General features: G+C 39.6%; 3 protein-coding genes across 3 annotated transcripts; 1 reads left to right on the plus strand and 2 right to left on the minus strand.

The window, feature by feature from the left end:
* Positions 1-789: 789 nt before the first annotated feature.
* Positions 790-7,836, minus strand: LOC119480534 (carbonic anhydrase 1). Its single transcript, XM_037756866.1, has 7 exons — positions 7,668-7,836; positions 7,217-7,414; positions 5,396-5,514; positions 4,129-4,221; positions 3,962-4,024; positions 3,712-3,867; positions 790-2,264 (listed from the first exon to the last, which is right to left on the minus strand). Exons 1-7 carry the CDS (start codon positions 7,693-7,695, stop codon positions 2,145-2,147), a joined length of 777 nt encoding a protein of 258 aa, XP_037612794.1. The 5' UTR covers positions 7,696-7,836; the 3' UTR covers positions 790-2,144.
* A 2,368-nt stretch (positions 7,837-10,204) lies between these two features.
* On the minus strand, positions 10,205-11,644 carry rad51b (RAD51 paralog B). Its single transcript, XM_037756865.1, has one exon. The coding sequence runs from the start codon at positions 11,520-11,522 to the stop codon at positions 10,446-10,448; it is 1,077 nt and encodes a 358-aa protein (XP_037612793.1). The 5' UTR covers positions 11,523-11,644; the 3' UTR covers positions 10,205-10,445.
* A 1,156-nt stretch (positions 11,645-12,800) lies between these two features.
* rbis (ribosomal biogenesis factor) lies at positions 12,801-16,496 on the plus strand. Its single transcript, XM_037756867.1, has 4 exons — positions 12,801-12,921; positions 15,367-15,482; positions 15,597-15,713; positions 15,803-16,496. The coding sequence occupies exons 2-4, from the start codon at positions 15,372-15,374 to the stop codon at positions 15,869-15,871; spliced, it is 297 nt and encodes a 98-aa protein (XP_037612795.1). The 5' UTR covers positions 12,801-12,921; positions 15,367-15,371; the 3' UTR covers positions 15,872-16,496.
* The last annotated feature ends 1,871 nt before the right edge of the window (positions 16,497-18,367 follow it).

Consider the following 18,367-nt stretch of genomic DNA (forward strand, 5'->3'; position numbering starts at 1 on the left):
CAGGCTAGCTGTTGCCCCCTGCTTCCAGTCTTTATGCTAAGCTAAGCCAACCCTCTTCTGGCTGTAGCTTCATATTTAATTGACAGACATGAGAGTGGTATCGACCTTCTCATCTAACTCCCCACAAGAAAGTGTATTTCCAAAATGTCAAAAAATCCCTTTAAGATAGGATCAGTACTTCCTCCAACACTGCATAGGCTATTGCACTATTGCACCCTTGCAGCCGCATACATTGTGTAGATGTTTGCCATGGTGCAAACAGGAAGTTTGATAACATCTAATTTCTTCGTTAATAATGATGACATCAGTGACACCACACTGCATGAGCAGTTTGAGCTTATCTTCGGAGACGTTTAAAGGTGAATTTCCCCACCTTTGAGATAAGATAGGCTAACGTCACCAGTCAGCGTAGCCTATATTTCAAGCACATACTGCAAATTGGGTGTTCAACAATCTGTCTCTTTGATGCATTCCTTAATTTTAAAATGATTTGGCTGAGAAATATATGATAAAACAACCCAGACGTGAAAATATTTAGATATAGGATACATAGAAGAGTCATTTTACACTTTAGTTTTGGACCAGCATGTCATTTGGGATTGTGTAATTCTAATCCTGTTGGGTTTCAGGTGTTGATATGTGAAAATGGAGCTGCAAAGAAGACTTGAAAGTCAGATTGACTAATGAATATACAACTCAAATGGGTAATAATGGCAAAAAAAACATCATACAGCAACTGATATGGAGGATTTTTCTGAATTGTATGGAAAGAAGAAAAACACTCGACACTTGTTAGTCATAAAATATATTTATTTAACTAGTAAAACGTCCACTTCCAAAATAGAATGACAACAACACATAGGACGGCCCTAACAATGATTGGCATAAGGCATTTTTTCCTTTTTTATGTTAATTACAATCTTTCTTTATCGTTTCAGAAGGTCCTCTCGTGGTCTTTTGTTAACTCTTCTCCTATACAGGGCCTGACACTATGATCTGATCTCTTGGTAGCTTCTTTTCTTCCTCGTCGTCCTTGGCAGGGTAATTTATTCCTTGGCTTTGTGCATTAGCTGTTATGGCTTCGCCCACATGGCGACTGTGCGTTTTAAGCTTTAGCACTCCACACGCTGGCGTTTTTCAAAACAACACAAAGAAATTTCCTTTACACATTTCATTTTGAAAAAGGAGGATAATTCCTCTCTATTGCTATATCGTCAGGGCATCAAAAATGCAGATGAGCTTTTGCTTACAAAAACATAATTTAGGAATCACTTAAGACTGAAGAAAAAAAATCCATAATACTAATAAAAGCACAACATGGAATGACAATCACATTTGAAGATTTAAAAATAAGAGAAATAAGCCATTGTCATGATGTTCGGTGTCTAGCACTAGCAGCAGCCTGTCCTTTGTTGCTCTACGCTGAATTCAGATCAATAAGCAGGTCAGCGCCTATAGGCATCGTGTCTGCATTCGACTGTGCGTACCATGTTGTGTGTTTGTGTGGGTGCCAGAGGGGGATTTTCTGAGTCAATCGGTTGTGATGGAGGCGGCTGCAGCGTTTCATTAAGCTGCTGTGATGCAGAGGCTGGCAGTCAGTCAGAGATTACAGACAGACTGGCACAGGGAGTGTATGTGTGTGCGTCTTTTTATCTGCACCGTACCCTCCTCACAGATGGTGATGGTAGTTTCATCCTCCCCCCCGCCTGCCGCGACTAGCTTTCTGCTGGCTCTCGAGCACCATTTTGACTAAGGCTCATCTTCATTTTTCATTCTCGTGGTGTTTGCAATGTCTCTGAAAACATTGGCACCGGCTGCTGAGTCCTAGTAAACGTGTCGCAGCCATTGTGAAGTGTTTGTCTTATAGAATAAATTATAACAGGGCATCTTTGCTGGCTTTTTCACACACATTAAAATACAGAGATGCAAATCCTGCAAGTGCAAGTGCTTCATGTCACAGTTAGACGGCACAGCCTTTTAAAAGCAATGGGCCACAGAAGAGGAATTTAATTTCTTTTAAAAATTGGATGGAGAGAGATATGTGTGCTTCGTGGCTCACTTCAAGAGAAGTAACTCTGACTAAAGGGCGGGGGGAAGGGAGAGGGCAACAGGGCAGAAAGGGCAAACAGGGGGGGGAAGGGATTTTACTTGAAGGAAGCACGGACGGGGCGACCCTTGAGCGGCTGGGGAGGGCGGTAGTTGTCCACCATGCAGCACTCGGCCTCACCCTCAGCGGAGAAGAGCAAGCTGCGGAATTTGGCCATCTGTGAAAAGGGAGAAGACAGTCGCGTTAGTCATTCCTGCTGACCTCCTGTGATTGTCACTCAGCAAACACATCACTAGTCTCACTGCAGTAACATTGACTTCAATTCAGACCCTTGTACTTTGGATTAGCAGCCGTATTGTTGATGCTTAACGGAATAGTTTGACAATTTGTTCAGTTTTTTAGCTTTCTATAGAGTGCTGCAGGGAAGACATATTTTTGTAGGCCAACCAGGAAGATAGCATCTCCCGGGTTCCCTCGACAAAAAGCCAACTGGATTTTTCCATTGGGTTTTGGATTATTGCAGAAAAAAAACATTGACCTTCAGACGAGGGAACCGGAAGTGCTAAAATGCAAACTCATTTCCGGGTTTTATGACTCATTTCTGCACCACTCTATTTAGCAAACAGACATTAAAGTGGTATTGATCTTCTCATCTAACTCTCGGAGAACGGATAAGGGTATTTCCAGAAATGGCTGCTAGCTGCTAGAGTTAGCTTCATATTTACCATATAGACATGAAAGTGGCAAGAAAACAAATAAGCCATTCCTCAAAGAGTCAAAGCAGGGCAAGAAAAAACAGTCAGCTGCTACAGCATGGTGGTGTCAGATGACCTAAAGGGATTCATTATTAACTCTGGATAATGAATTAGTCCGTGGTAATTACATTACTTCGGCCACATAAGTATAATGTACACATTGGGTAACTATTCACTACTGGGGACAAAATACTTCAAAAATGTTGTATTATCTGTTTAGAAACCATGAACTAATGACACATATTACTTTATATGAATGACTTACTTTGTCATTATCTGCTTGACCGGCTTAATGTGGCACCAAGTCTAAAGGTTGTGTCAACACGTCTCACATGTTTACCCTTGAGAAACCTACTTGCCACCATGAAATAAACATTTGAACATTCTCACATGGCCTTAAGACTAAAACCACAAGGACAAACCTGCCTAGAGAGGCTGTTAGCTCAGATTAACGGGTGGTTAGAAGTCAAATATCCGTTTCAGTGGTAGGATTAGGGGTAATTTTAGCAGTAAATACTTAGTAAATGCTGTTGATGTCTACTGTGGTTAGTAAAGGATGAAATCTCCCACTGACTGAAGCTAAGTGTCTTTGCCTAAGATGCATATGTGGGTAGACATTTCCTGTTGACTCTCATACTGAAACAGCAATACTGTGGTAACGCAACAGCATCTATGTGAACTCTCATTTGCCACCATTCTCTTGAAAGTGAAATAGGCTGCTGTATTGCCTCTCCTCCCATTACAGAGATTTCTTCTTCTCGTTTCAGCCGCGCAGCTAATCTGAACAATTAAGTCCTTGATTTAGATCGTAGCGTAAGAGAGGATTTGAAGACAGGGCTATTCTAGACCGCGGGCATGCAGCCAATGCTGCTGCTGCTACTGAATGGGCTCTGTGAGCTGCAGCCATACCTGTTCACAGCTGACAGTGATTGGCTCTTTGCAGACAATCCAGGTGACGCTCTCCAGCAGAGGGGGCGTGGTCAGGGAGCCGTCGTATGTCCAGTAGTCTAGGCAACTAGGGAGCAAGGTAGAGGGGTCGAAACCACAGAAAGTGGTCTGCTTGCCCTGAAAACAATAAAGAATTTGAAGAAGGTCAGTCAAATAAATCAAATAAATGATCGAATGCAAGAGAATGTGTTTTTTTTCTATAGAAACTTACTTTGGACTTGATGTCATTAAAGGCGTCAAGAATCTTCTGGAGACTGGCATTTTCAGCACCAATCTGAAAAATAATAAATCATCAGCAAACAGTACATTTGCAGTGCAAGTATGCAGTGTATTATGCAGATTACAGTGGTACTGAACAACGTGCTTTAACCTACTGACCTTCAGGAATACTCCAACAACAGCGAGCCCATCAGGCTTGCTAGCTGCCTCACCAAAACTTGCGTATTTGGTGTTCCAGTGCACCAGATGGAGCTGCGAATAAATGAAACACGTAAATAAAAAACAAAGTCCTTCTAAAGTAATATTATTCTTAGGATCCATTTTCAGAACTGTGGAAATCTTGTAATTTCTTATCTGCTAACTGGGCCTTTAGTGCAATTAATTTACGTAAATAAACTTGTTTATTTTTGTTATCAAACAGTAGATATTGAACTGAAAAGTAGTTTATTTTGCTTCAAAAAAACTTAACTATATGGCTGTCAAAGTTATCGCGATAATAACGCGTTAACACAAATTTGTTTTAACGCCACTAATTTCTTTAACGTATTAACGTAACTTGCGATTTTTAGGGTGTAGTGGGCTCAGTTTTAAAGCTAGACTGAAGATAATGAATTGGTACCAATTATGTCATACTAGCTTTTTCGGGAAGGAAATAACGCTCCAAACTTATGCTAAACTTCGGCTAGGAAAAACTGTCAGCTGTTGTTGCCTGTTGTGCTTGAGTTTGCCATGTTATGATTTGAGCACATTTTTTATGCTAAATGCAGTACCTGTGAGGGTTTCTGGACAATATTTGTCATTGTTTTGTGTTGTTAGTTGATTTACAATAATAAATATATACATACATTTGCATAAAGCAGCATATTTACCCGCTCCCATTTTGATAAGAGTATTAAATACTTGACAAATCTCCCTTTAAGGTACATTTTGAACAAGTAAATATTTGCATTTAACTATTTTAATCGATTGACAGTCCTAATTTTTGATCAACATATGGGTGCGGATACAAATGTAATGCTGTAAGACAATACCTTCACTCAACATTTTGAAAGCTTTTTCATTAAAAAAAGTAATAAAAATGTATTTATTTAAGGAGAACAACCGCATTCACTTGCTCACAGATTGAAGCTTTACTCATACAAACCTTCTCTGAGGTTAAATAACTTTATTGGTTGAGTTAGAAATCAACCCAAAAACTGCAGATAACAAGCAAAAAAAGATGCTACTCTTTGAGTGGAAGTTAGTGAACTGGGGCAAAGAAATTAGTTCTCTACTTGGGCCTAACTTTAATCTGAGAGTCAACCTACAATACAAATACAATTTAAAAACTCTAATCTGCCTTTTTCTTCCTTGTTACTGTATGTCAACCTCAATCTGTCAGAACAACAGCTGTCTGAGGATCATGATCATGATAATGGCTCCGTACCTCAGCAGGATACTTGGTCCCGGCTACGGTGTGCTCGGAGCCTTTGTCGTCACAAGCACCCCAGTGGAAATGAAACTGCTTGAGCCTGTAGACTCCTGAGATGGGTCCGTCCCTCAGAGCTGCAGGACAAACAAACATCCACCCATCAGTTCATCCCACACTGAACGTCAGCCATGATGAGACTTTGTTATAAAACGATAAAACATCCTACTTGGAAGGAAATGTTGTTCTGAGCAGAAACAAAGACAAACAGGTTAACAATATGAATAAGATGTGAGTTGTACACACTATGTGGCAGACTTCCTATTTCATGGGAGCCGACTCAGATCCTGTTGTGTAAGCTCTGTTCAAATTGAGGGCTACATTCAGCCCTAAATGATGTCCAGGTATTGTTAACATCAAACCTCCTCCCAATGTTACATAATGCATCTATTTTGCAGTAGATAATCCTGTATATTGTTCTATTTCTGGTGCAATGTTACGAAACGCACTGCCCTCTCCAAACACTATTTGTTTCTCAGCAGTCGGCCTCAAACAATAAGAGGGTGCAGAACTAATCTTAAAGCAATCTGAGGGTGTGTTGGAGGCTGTTCATCTTTTCCACTGTTCACACTCATGATGCATGACCATGACATGCAAACTGAGCTTGTCCTTTATTTAGAATAAGAGCAGTGAAGGGAGACTTAAGAGGCTCTAACTCATCTATAGCTCATATTCTTATAGAATAAAGTGCTTTTGTTTTTGATGTAAATCCACTAGAAAATAATCCATGATTGTGTTGGTTATGTAACCATATTCTTTTTATCTTTTATCAGATCAGCTAAAGGACAGTCAACCCAAAATAATCCAAATCCTAAATCCTTTTTTCTGAAAAAAAATCTCAATGAAATAAAACAAAAATAGAGAGAAACAATGCAATCTCCATTTTGGAAAAAAAAACAGCGTCTTTATGGTAACTCACTCTCACGCACATTTGGCACATTAACAGTCAACCAAACAAGGTTTGTTTGCAGTGTAACCTTCGTTGTTGACCTCACTGCTACAGCAGAAAGGAGTTGGCGTGGGAAAGGTTTAGTCGGGGTTACATTACCAATTCAATTAGCTTTGTCTAACAATAACCTTTTTGAATCGAGCCCCTGCAGAAAAGGCACCAAAAAATATTTTATTAAAGAAAATGCATGTAAAACAAAACTGCCAAAATAATCATATATATCAAAATTAAACATTACTTTGAGAGCTGCTGTTAACACACAGGAGCATTAAACCTGACTGCCGCATTGTGCAGGTTGCTGCATCCCATAAATCATCACGAGGATATTGATTCCCTTTGTTTGCGCATCTAATACTCTTATAGCTCCTCTATTACATCTACAAACATTGAAATAATAATTGCAAATATAAGAAAATATTGTGTTTTTTCCAGGTTTAAGACGAAATATTACAATGCATTTGTATTATTTTGCAATATATTTGCAAGAATCTGCATTTTTTTTGCATTGAACTGTATTCATACAATATTAATAATATTGATATTGTGTTTTTTCCAGGTTTAAGACGAAATATTACAATGCATTTGTAATATTTTGCAATATATATGCAAGAATATGCATTTCTTGCATTTTTTTCCCAGGTTTAAGACGAAATATTACAATGAATTTGTAATATTTTGCAATATATATGCAAGAATATGTATTTCTTGCATTTTTTTCCCAGGTTTAAGACGAAATATTACAATGCATTTGTAATATTTTGCAATATATTTGCAAGAATCTGCATTTTTCTTGCATTGAACTGTTCATGCAATATTAATGTGGCACTAACTTGAGCTGTCGGTGTCATCTACGTAGGACACTTGGAAGGAATGTCCGTTGTTGAGGATGTCCAGGCAGGTGGAGGGGTCGTACTTCAGGTTGAGAGGCTTCAGCCCAGAGTCGTAGGAAGATGAGTCAGGTACGATGTCAATGGGAGACTGGCGGGGTCCATTGGCGATAGGGAAGTTATCAGCCCATTTGTCTGGTCCTTTAAAAAAAAAAAAAAAAATCATATAATTAGATATATTAGAATAATATTAGAATATTCACAATGAAATATAAGCTTTTAATGAAACAAATTTGGGTGATGATGGTGATGTGCTTGTGCGTAAAATGCGCCTATAATTAAAAAAATCTCTGCAGTGACATTCCCATGTCCTTCCATTCATTCACTGGTTTCCATTCCTCCCAGTAAAGTCACCTCTATATTACAGTATACTGTATATGTGCAGCCTTCTCACCGTTGGTCGCTGCGTATCCCCAAGACATGATGGTTACAGTTCTGATCTGTGAGTATGTGGAGCTGTTAATTCCCTAAAGAGAGTCGTCCCTCCAGTGTCCTCCACCTGACAGCTGCACGGTTTATATAGGGTCCCTGTGAGCGGTGTCGGGCTGGTGGTGGACACATGATGTCCACGACGACATGACCGGGAGGAGTTAAGATGCGCCGCAGCGCTGCAACACTGTGGATCAATGAGTCGCTCTCTCTCTCTCTCTCTCTCTCTCTCCCTCTGTGTGTGTCTCTCTCTCTCTCTCTCTCCCTCTCCCTCTACCTCTCTCTCTCTCTCTCTCTCTCCCTCTGTGTGTGTCTCTCTCTCTCTCTCTCTCTCCCTCTCCCTCTACCTCTCTCTCTCTCTCTCTCTATATATATATATATTTACACAGGGATGAGAGAGTAACAAACAGGAACAGAGAATGTCACTGCCATGTCAATGTGTATGTGATCAATAAACTAAAGTTGAACGTCACATGGGGAAGTAACGGTATTACGCAGCAGCGTGCAGCCGGTGTGTCACCTTCAAACAGCTGCTACAGCTGAGGCACAATGGAACACTATGGAAATAACCTAGATATAAATGTATAAGATATATATAGGTTAATAGCACTATGACGCATAAATGGAAACGTGCAAGATTTTAATGTTTTTTTTTTATTATAAAGCAGGCTTAAGTCCTATATAAATACTGTGAAAGTATCGAAACACTCAATCCACAGGGAAATACACACAGCCCGTATTCAGAAACTACATTTGAAACAAGCTGTCAGGATTTCTGCCCATTCGTGATGTCACAAATATACAATATTTAGACCCTTGACACAATTTTAAATGTAAACATTCTAAATGTGTCCCAGTTTATTTCCTGTTGCAGTGTATAGTCCTAAAAAAAACACATGGACCCAAGCTGTTGCCTAGCAACGCAATTCTGTTGCAATTCCGTTGCAATTCCGTCAAAATGCGCTAAAACGGAGTGTTTAAGACAGAGGGTAAATACAGGCATATTCAGGCTGACAGTACGGGGAAAATAAAGTTTTTTTTTTAACATTACAGCATGTAAACATGTTCTAGTAGAAACACAAAATACAAGTATGAACTTGAAAATGAGCATAATATGGGACCTTTAAAACATAACTTGTGTCTTTGGAGCAAGAACTTGATCAGCTAGGACAAGAGGAGAGTCATCTGGGTGGTTCCTGCACAGCTCCAGACAGATAAGGTTTGTCTATTAGTGATGATGCTGCAGCAGGTACACAAGTAGGCCAACTCACTGTTTACTGATAAAGAATTGACTGATACTTTATAATCACATATTAGTAGCATGCTATAATGTGCATGAACATTATTAAAACAAACATCATTAAGATTTAATTAATTGTCTTTGTGAGGGATCGTTTCATCCTTCTATTATAAAACCTCATGTGTCTCCCCAAAATCTCCAGTACCAGTTTGATTGCATCCTGGTGGCCAGTAAAGCTCAGTGCACAATGATTTCTCAGTTTAGCAGAAAATCATACAGGCTGTGATGAACACATCTGTGATGGTGTTATGTTGCCACCTGCTGTCGGTCAACGAGACTACAAGGCTTTTTGTTGCCCCCTTTTAGTTTGTTTAATTATTTTCCCCCCATGCAGCTTTGATAGGCAAACAGACAAAAGCAACTTAATTTTTTTTTTTTTTTAAATTCCATTTTAATCGAATTAAATTATTTTTTAAAATATAATATTTTAGAGTAGCCTATAGTGTTTAAGATTTCATATTGTTGCAATTTCTGCAGAGGTAACTTCCAAAAAGTTAAATCATAGACGTACTGAGCCATGAATTCCAGCAGTGGTGGAATGTAACTAAGTACATTTACTCAAGTACTGTACTTTACTTGAGTATTTACATTTTATGTTACTTTATACTTCTACTCCACTACATCTCAGAGGGAAATATTATACTTTTTACTGCACCACATTTGTCTGACAGCTTTAGTTACTTTACGGATTCAGATTATTAATACAACATATATTCAACTAATACATTATGATTATATTACAATAGATTAAACATAATCCAGCAGTATATAAAGTAATTAAAATGAACTCAACCTTTACCAGCTGCAACATTAAAGTGATTATCCATTATGCATCATGAGTACTTTAACTTTTGATACTTTAGGTATATTGTGATGCCAATACTTATGTACTTTTTTTAATGCAGGATTTGTACTTGTAACAGAGTATTTCTACGTTTTGGTATTACTACTTTTACTTAAGTAAAATATCTGAGTACTTCTTCCACCTCTGAATTCCAGTAGGCCTCAGGGTAATTTGGCATACAATATGGTGCCAAACAGCGTGTGGCATGCCTCGCCATTATTAGATCCCTTAAAAATAATGAAAGTATTTGTAACAGATCTAAACTTTTGTGCTTTTAAGTGTTGTTTTCATCTAATTCGGTTATGTTAGTGCACCTTTCCTCACTGAAAATGAAATATTCAGGGTATATTTTGAGAAGTAAGTTTATTTTAAGGTCATATTTCTATTAAAAAAGAAGACAAAACGTTTTAAACAAAAGGTCAACATCTACACTGTGTCCCTGGACATTTATACAGGAAGTAGTTCCCCAATGAAGTCAAAATGATGGCGTTTCATGTAGATGACTTTCAGCAGTCTGTGATGAGTGAGGACGTAACAAGTCAGGTGAAATGATGTATTGGCTTTAATAAACATTATATACACATATACATGAAGTTGAGTCACAGTGTTTGGTCAGTCTGGTCCACAGGTCTGGTCAGGTTGAAGTTGAATCCAGTCTGCACCCTGATTGGCTGGAGACCCGGATCTGTGCCCTCATACAGGGTCTCCTGACTGTCTCCATCTATACAGATGCCCTGCTTCTCAACGGTGTAGTTCAGCACCGCGAACGGAGCCACGGGCGACTTGGCTATCAGGATCTGTCTCTGGCGTGAGTCCACATACTGGACTATAAGACGTGTGTTCACATTGTGACTCCACGTGTTCCCCAGAGCTGCTGTCACGAACCCAGAATCCACCTGACCCCCTAAGTGGGTCGTGATCTGGTTGGTGAGCACCACAGGTATGTTGAACTGGTGGGCCAGGTACTTGAGGGTGGAGGCCTCGTGGCCCAGCAGGCTGCTGCGGTGCATCAGGTTCCCGGGCAGCGTTGTGTCAAACTCCTTCCTCACCACCGAGGCCACGGAGTCCAGGATTATGAGACCGGCTCCGGTTGAGATGACATCCTCTTCTAGTCTGTCCAGTCTGTTGAGGACATCTTGACAGGTGAGCTCCCTGAAGAGGTGAACCCGTCCGGCCATCTGCAGGACCTTCTCCTTGGAGCTGAAGTGGTCTGGGAACCGGCTCTGTGCGATCTCCACCAGCCTCTCAGCAGAGAACGCGGACTCTGTGTCGATGTAGATCACACCGCTGTCCATGCCACCCTCACTCTTGGGCAGAGTGGCCAAGACGCTCAGCATCAAGCACATCTGGGTCTTGCCACATCCAGATGGGCCTGCCACCTCTGTGATGGTCCCACAGGGAAGACCTCCTCTCAGCAGCTTATCCAGAGCAGGTAAAGATGTGGAGAAACAGGAGTGTTGCTTCCACAGCTCCAGAGCAGTGGTGACAGGTGGAGCAACAGCTTTGCTGACAGTCTGCAGCAGCTCTGAGACCTTCTGGTAGCTCAGCCCTGCAGCATGCATCACCTCAACAGGACTCAGAGACAACAGGTCCTTACAACTCTCTATGTGGTGTCGTTTCAGCTGCTCACATAGGTCTGTTGACACGCCGGCTCGCTTCAGCAGTCTAGTAGCCATGTTGGCTTCTTTTCACCTTTTATTCCTCACCTGTTTTAACACAACAAACACTTAAAAACTGGTTCATAATTTGTGCCTGTTGTCTTCTTCTTCCTGTTTGACTAGTGATGTGTCGGTCACGAACGAGTCGGTTCAAAGAGCCGGCTCTTTTAAGTGAACGATAATGGTGTGTGTCCACAGGCTCCGTGCTTTCCACGCTTCCCATTCATTGTCTGTGTAAGCAGCCGTGCAATGCATTCTGGTAGCGTGGCGTAGCGATTCGAGAAGCGGAGCGTCACGACGCCCGCTCCTCATTTGCATAAAGTTGAGGGCTAGTCTACTTTATGCAAATCACGGGGCGTCCGACGCGACCCGCCGCCTCTCGAACCTCTCGAGAATCTTTTAAAAGAAAGGTTTTCGATCCAAAATAAAGACAGATTCATCAACTGCACGGCTTATTTTCCGCCTCAAATGTTTTCAGAAACACATTTCGGTGAACTATTTTCGCGAAATAAGAGAAGAACGTTTTTCAAGCGAGCTTCCATACTGGTTCCGGTTTGAAAGCTGGCAGCAGCAGCCCACGGAGGGAAAGCGACAGCCCACCAAGCATCCAATGTTGGGAAGCGTCGCGTCCACTCGTGATAAAAAACGCCCCTGTGGACATGTACCATAGACAATGAATGGGGAGCGTGGAAAGCACGGAGGCCGTGGACACGTACAATAAGAGCCAGCTCCCGCCCGAGAGCCGTTTTTTTTTTCTTTTTCTTTTCTTATTTAATTCAAAGCCGAATGATATGATGATTTTCTCCGCGCCACAGGCACTCCATGCACTGACTGTGACTGAATGTTGTGTTAATGATGTCTGTGCGACCAATCAGGTGATGACAGACATGACCATACCATCAAGCAGGGAGGGGTGGCACGCTGACGGTCTACAGGTACAGAGCAGGAGGAAGAGGAGGAGAGAAAGAGAGAGGAGTGTGATGCGGTGTGTTGTGGTGCGTTGCAGTGCGCTTAGGTGCGTTGTGGTGCGACAAGATGAGTGACAGTCAGAAACGAAGCAGCATGTAAAATTATGATATTCTGGAAATTATAAAGTTTCGTATAATTATATTGAATAATTTAAGTGATATATGTGCACACATACTAATCATAGGTCAAAACAGCTAAAGCTAAATTTGGCTGAATTATAAAAAGGCAGAAGTGGTAAAATGAAGAGCCGTTTGGGAGCCGAAAGAGCCGGCTCTTCTTGGTGAGCTGAGCCAAATGATCCGGCTCACTAAAAAGAGCCGAAATTCCCATCACTATGTTTGACAACAACATTCGTCGAACGCTGACGACGTCACAGAGAGGGGACGTTCCTACTAGCCTGTAGCTACAACGTGAGGATATCAACACCAGCCATCAGCTCATCTAAGAGGTCTGTTTATACCTGTTTTATTATTAAATTGTTAAACTGTGAACGCTCTGTTTTTAATCCCTTTTGTTAAGAATCATTTCATTTAGTAAAATCAATCAAATTCATTAGTAAATGATGATAATAACACGTGTATAGCCTCATGTGTACAGTAAGGCAGCTAACTGGCAACAACATCCGGGACATTTGTGAGTTGTTTTAATTGATTTACAGTTTATCCAGATGTGGAGACAGTTTAAGAGTAATTTAAAGGCTTCTACAACATACAGGCTACTTAATTCATATTTATTTACATCTAGCTTTTAGTAGAACTCATATTTTCCCTCATGGAAGTCAAGATTGTGTGTCTGACATGGACCAAAATAAACTTAATGTCAGTATAAATAGAAGACAGTGATACACACTACATGATGATATCTGTTGAATCAGTGTCAGGTTGTCTAGTTGCCTTCACTAAGTAGTAATAACAGTGTAAAATACTCTGTTACAAGTAAAAGTCTTGCATTCAAAATCTTACTTAAGTAAAAGTAAAAATATTGGCATCAAAATATACTTAAAGTACCAAAAGTAAAAGTACTCATTATGCAGAATGGCCCTTTTCAGAATAATCTATATTATAGCAGTGGATTATACTGTAATTAGTGATGCATTCATGTGTATCACTTTAATGTTGCAGCTGGTAAAGGTGGAGATTATTTTAATCACTGTATATATTGCATGGTAGTTTAATCTATAATAATACATGATCATTTATTAGTTAATTTGTGTTTTGTATTTTGTAATCATAATCTGAATCTGCAAAGTAACTACAGTAGTAACTAGAAATGTTACCCTTTTTTCTTTCCCGATACCGATTCTAATACCTGAACTTGTGGTATCGGCCGATACCGAGTACCGATCTGATACCGGTGTGATAAAAAAAAATATCTAGTTGTTTTTCTTATTCTTATTTAAAGGTCCCATATTATGCTCATTTTCAGAAATCCTGACGGCTTGTTTCAAATGTAGAGTTTCTGAATATGGGCTGTGTGTGTTTCTCCGTATGTTGAGCGTTTTGATAGTTTAACAGTATTTACATATCACTTAAACGTGCTTTATAATGTAAAGGACCTGAAAATCTCACTTTTTACAATATGGGACCTTTGATAATACATGATAATTTATTAGTTAATTTGTATTTTGTATTAATAATCTGAATCTGCAAAGTAACTACAGTATTAACTAGAAATGATACAATTTTTTCTTTCCCGATACCGATTCTGATACCTGAACTTGTGATATCGGCCGATACCAAATACTGATCCGATACCAGCGTGATAAATAAAATATATATTTTTTCTTCTTCTTCTTCTTCTTATTGTTATTATTTAACAGCTGTTTACTTCTGACCATGTATGTATAGGCAGTAGTTGCCAGTGGCATCCATGATGCATCCAGGGCGACAGGACAGTGAAGGCTACTGTTTTGGAAGAGAAGAAAAATTAATTTCCGAATAATACAAGTTGATTTTTTTCTGGGTTTATAAATTAGGATATCGTATCGGTGCATAGACTGGCGTACTCGCCGATACCCGATCCTGAATTTTTGGCTGTATCGGACACATTTCCGATACTGGTATCGGTATCAGAACAACTCTAGTAGTAACTCATGTTGTCAAATAAATGTAGTGGAGTAAAAAGTAAAATATTGGCTTCCAAAATATAGTGAAGTAGAAGTATAAAATAGTATTAAATGGAAATATTCAAGTAAAGTACAAGTATCCCAAAATTGTACTTGAGGGCTTTTTTCACCACTGCACTTGACTGTAGGATTATGGGAAGTTAGTAATGCAATTTCTCTCTATTTTCTTTTCTTTTATATATGGTGGTAGGCCAATTTCCCTTTAAGTAAAGCACATTGGATTGTATTTTACATGTATAAAAGATCGATTATCATTAGTACTACAACTACTGGTACTTCTAGTGGACTAGATTCATTTGGAAGGTGCTTTTCTCAAAAGTAACTCATATTTTTCTGTTCTTTTTTTCCCACCAACCTTTCAAGTAACTGTCAGTCAGACAACTGGGGTTTGTTTTGTTTATGGTGCAACTCTTGGTAAAAGTCTAGACACTGTTGTGTGCATGAAATTGCAAGAAGGTCAGCTGCAAAATTGAAAAAATGCCCAAATTTAATTAGGCTTATTCATACATCATCTGCACCTCTTGACACTGTTAGAGTTTTATGACTCACTGTCTCAAGGAGGTGTTGCTAATCAGGTGGCTGCTGAGTGTCGGAGGCGTGTGGAGAAGCTGGAACAATCTCAACATCTTTCTGCTTTTAGAGAGCAGTGAGATTAATATGAAAACTACCACTTTAGAGCAGTTAAACACACCAGTAAGGATAAAACCGAGACCATGCTATAGAAATGAATTATCTCCCATGAGCTGACTGGCGTTCTCTCCTCCTCAGGTAACATGGGGAAGAATAAACAAAAGGGGAAAAAACAAAAGAACGTCTTTCAAGTGGCAAACAAGCACCAGAAGCACAAGAACAAAGCGAAACCTGTCACGACAACGCTCAAACACGTAAGATCTCTTGTCTATTGTTTCTTTCCTCTCCTTTTTTCTGCATATATTTTATATTCTCTTTCGTTTTGTTGCAGCTGCTCAAGCAACATACTGTAATTTGTGGCTTCACAGATCAATGCCTTGAAAAATGAGAAGGTGGAGAACCTCAATCAAATCTTCACAGAGGTCCAGAGGGACGTTAAGAGCATTTCAAAGTCTGTTGCACCCGAACCAAAGAAACAAACACAGGTAAGGGGTGGAAATTGTCGATATTTAAAGCTTGTATTTATCATCCATCATTTTATAATATACTCAAATGTTTTTTTTTGTCTTTTTAGGTTGTCAGAGAGCCACCAAAAGAATCTGTAAACGTGGATAATGCTGCTCAGCTCTTCTCTCAGCTATAATGGACTATGAAAATGGGACTGTCATAACTGTACACGTCTCTCCATGTTGGACATATGAAATAACAAAGTCAGTTTACTTCCAATGCAGGACTGCAGATAAGCTGTAAATTAAAAGGTTATTGTACAAAAGTTAAGCATTCTGTATATTCAATGCAAAGATGGACTTGTGCTCTGTGTCAACTGCGATATTGTTTCAGCAACAAAGGACATTTTTTATTTTTATTAATGAATATTCTTTTGTGTAGAAATGTTTGCTTTCTCTTGGCTTCATCTAATCATTATTTTCCTTATCGATTTATCTGCTTATTAGATTAATTGGCAACTTGTTTTGTTTATAAAATATCAGAAAATGGTGAAAAAATGCCCTTTATAATAAACGACCAACAGTCCAAAACAAAATAATGTTCTGTTATTTATCATAAATAACAAAGAACATCTGCAAAACTTCACATTTGAGCAAATGGAAGCAGATAATATTTGGCATTTTTGCTTGAAAAATGTCTGAAATGATTCATCCATTAACAAAATAGTTCAACTTGTTTTAGCTCTACTTTCTCTACTAAACAGTGTTGTTGTTCGTCATCTTGAATCTGGATGCAATTAAAGGCAACTTTTCAAAGGAATTATATAACAATGTGCACTTTATCATTACCCTCTTTGAGTTTTTGTTTTGCAATGCACTTCAAGGTTTTCACACCTTCATTTTCATGCCCCAGATTTAGTGTAAATGAAGCCACAAAGGAGATCATTGTGACTGCTGTTGGTAAGGATGAAAGTGTTTTCTCCATAGAGTTTTGTCCTCTTGGAAATCATTAAAACTTCATGAAGAAGTTCACAAAACCAGAATTTAAATGAGAAATGCACATACATTTTTATATCAGTTGGCTGTAGTTTTGTAGTGTTGCCGTACTGGAGTGAATCATCTTGTCAGGTGTTTCTGATATTTCGTCCACCCTGTGTCCGTGTACAGGCTATCTATTTCAGGGCTTCACACTGTCATTTCTATTAGGACTGCACCTGAAGATGAAATATAGATTTTCTGGCTCCACCTGCGAGCGGCGGTCCGTTATCAGCATGCTGCTGCTGCTGCATCCTGTTTGTAGCAACTTGACATCAGAGGTCATGTGTATACCAGTGGCCCAGCTGATGGCTTGTCTCCATGGCGACCTCTGGCAGAGATAGTTGGTCAATAAATCTGGAGCAAGGTGAGAAGCACGAGTGAGGCTGGTAAACTAAAACGCATGACATTTATAAGCTGAGAAGGAGATTCTCAAGGTGGAGATGACTTAAAGGAAGATGGAGGTAGTTGTACTGACAAGATTAAACCTGCAATAACTGATTATTTAAACCACTTGGGGGCAGCAGAAACAAGCTGTAACACCTTTAAGTCGATATGATGAATTTGTTAGCAAACAGTTACCTATTTACACAGAATTATCTGTCTCTTTAGCTGCTAATTGCTCCACGAATGTTCACCAGATAATCGCTAACTTTGTTTGTCTGCCATTTAATGCTGAAATGAATGAAATCAACGCTGATGAGAGTGAGCCAAAACATTAAAGATGCGACCAGCGGGCAAACTCCAGGGTCTGAAAAGTGAAGCCAAAGCTGAAGTGCCTTAAACTTGCATTCTTTCTAACAGCCAGCAGGGGGCGACTCCTCTGGTTGCAAAAAGAAGACTGATTGTATAGAAGTCTATGAGAAAATGAGCCTACTTCTCACTTGATTTATTACCTCAGTAAACATTGTAAACATGAGTTTATGGTCTCAATCACTAGTTTCAAGTCTTCTTCAATACAGCATGATGTTCATTTGGTAAATTATGGTCCATTAAGAGTCAAATAGACCATAAAGCAGGGGATGCTTTAGGGCGGGGCTACCTTGTGATTGACAGGTAGCTACCACGCCGTTGTCCATGTTTTCGTCTTAGAACTTTAACCCTTTTACAGCGTGTTTTCACTTCATGAAAGTTCATTATAACGCTTTTGGTCGCCTAAAAATGTCTTTCTCAGCATTCGGTTGTACTTAGCTCCACCATCTCGTGTCACTTCTGCTCGCAAAGAACCAAGAAGGCGACGGCCAAATTGCCAAACTCAAGGCTTCAAAGCAGCAGTCCAGAAACCAATGGGTGACGTCACGGTGACTACGTCCACTTCTTACAGTATATACAGTCTATTTTGTATAGTCACTATATGAGCGACCCCTTTTACATTAAAAGTGTTCACATAAAAATATTTATTCGAGCAGCTTTAAAGATGTAAACTGTATGAAGCAGGATGCTGCTGAAAAGGTGCAGCAAACCCCTTTTAGCATCAATAAAAGCTCCAAATAAACGCCAGCAGAATCACAGGAAATCAACAAATATGAAACGATTTGGTCTGCAATGCATTAGATCAACGCCTTCAGGGCAGAGACGTTTATTTCTAATGGAGAGGAAAAGGTTTTCAGTTGGAAACGATTGGCGAGGAGAGTGTAGCAGATGCAGTGTTAAGGTGT

This window comes from Sebastes umbrosus, chromosome 21 (assembly GCF_015220745.1).
Source record: "Sebastes umbrosus isolate fSebUmb1 chromosome 21, fSebUmb1.pri, whole genome shotgun sequence".
Classification (NCBI taxonomy): Eukaryota; Metazoa; Chordata; class Actinopteri; order Perciformes; family Sebastidae; genus Sebastes; species Sebastes umbrosus.

Bases quoted from the DNA above. Each gene is read 5' to 3' on its own strand.
- LOC119480534 (XM_037756866.1), bottom strand. From the start codon at position 7,695: ATGTCTTGGGGATACGCAGCGACCAACG. The intron at 7,415-7,667 runs GTGAGAAGGCTG...TTTTTTTTAAAG, and splicing joins GGGATACGCAGCGACCAACG to GACCAGACAAATGGGCTGAT. The intron at 4,025-4,128 runs GTCAGTAGGTTA...ATTATTTTTCAG, and splicing joins TTGTTGGAGTATTCCTGAAG to ATTGGTGCTGAAAATGCCAG.
- rad51b (XM_037756865.1), bottom strand. From the start codon at position 11,522: ATGGCTACTAGACTGCTGAAGCGAGCCGGCGTGTCAACAGACCTATGT.
- rbis (XM_037756867.1), top strand. From the start codon at position 15,372: ATGGGGAAGAATAAACAAAAGGGGAAAAAACAAAAGAACGTCTTTCAA. The intron at 15,483-15,596 runs GTAAGATCTCTT...GTGGCTTCACAG, and splicing joins TCACGACAACGCTCAAACAC to ATCAATGCCTTGAAAAATGA. The intron at 15,714-15,802 runs GTAAGGGGTGGA...TTGTCTTTTTAG, and splicing joins AACCAAAGAAACAAACACAG to GTTGTCAGAGAGCCACCAAA.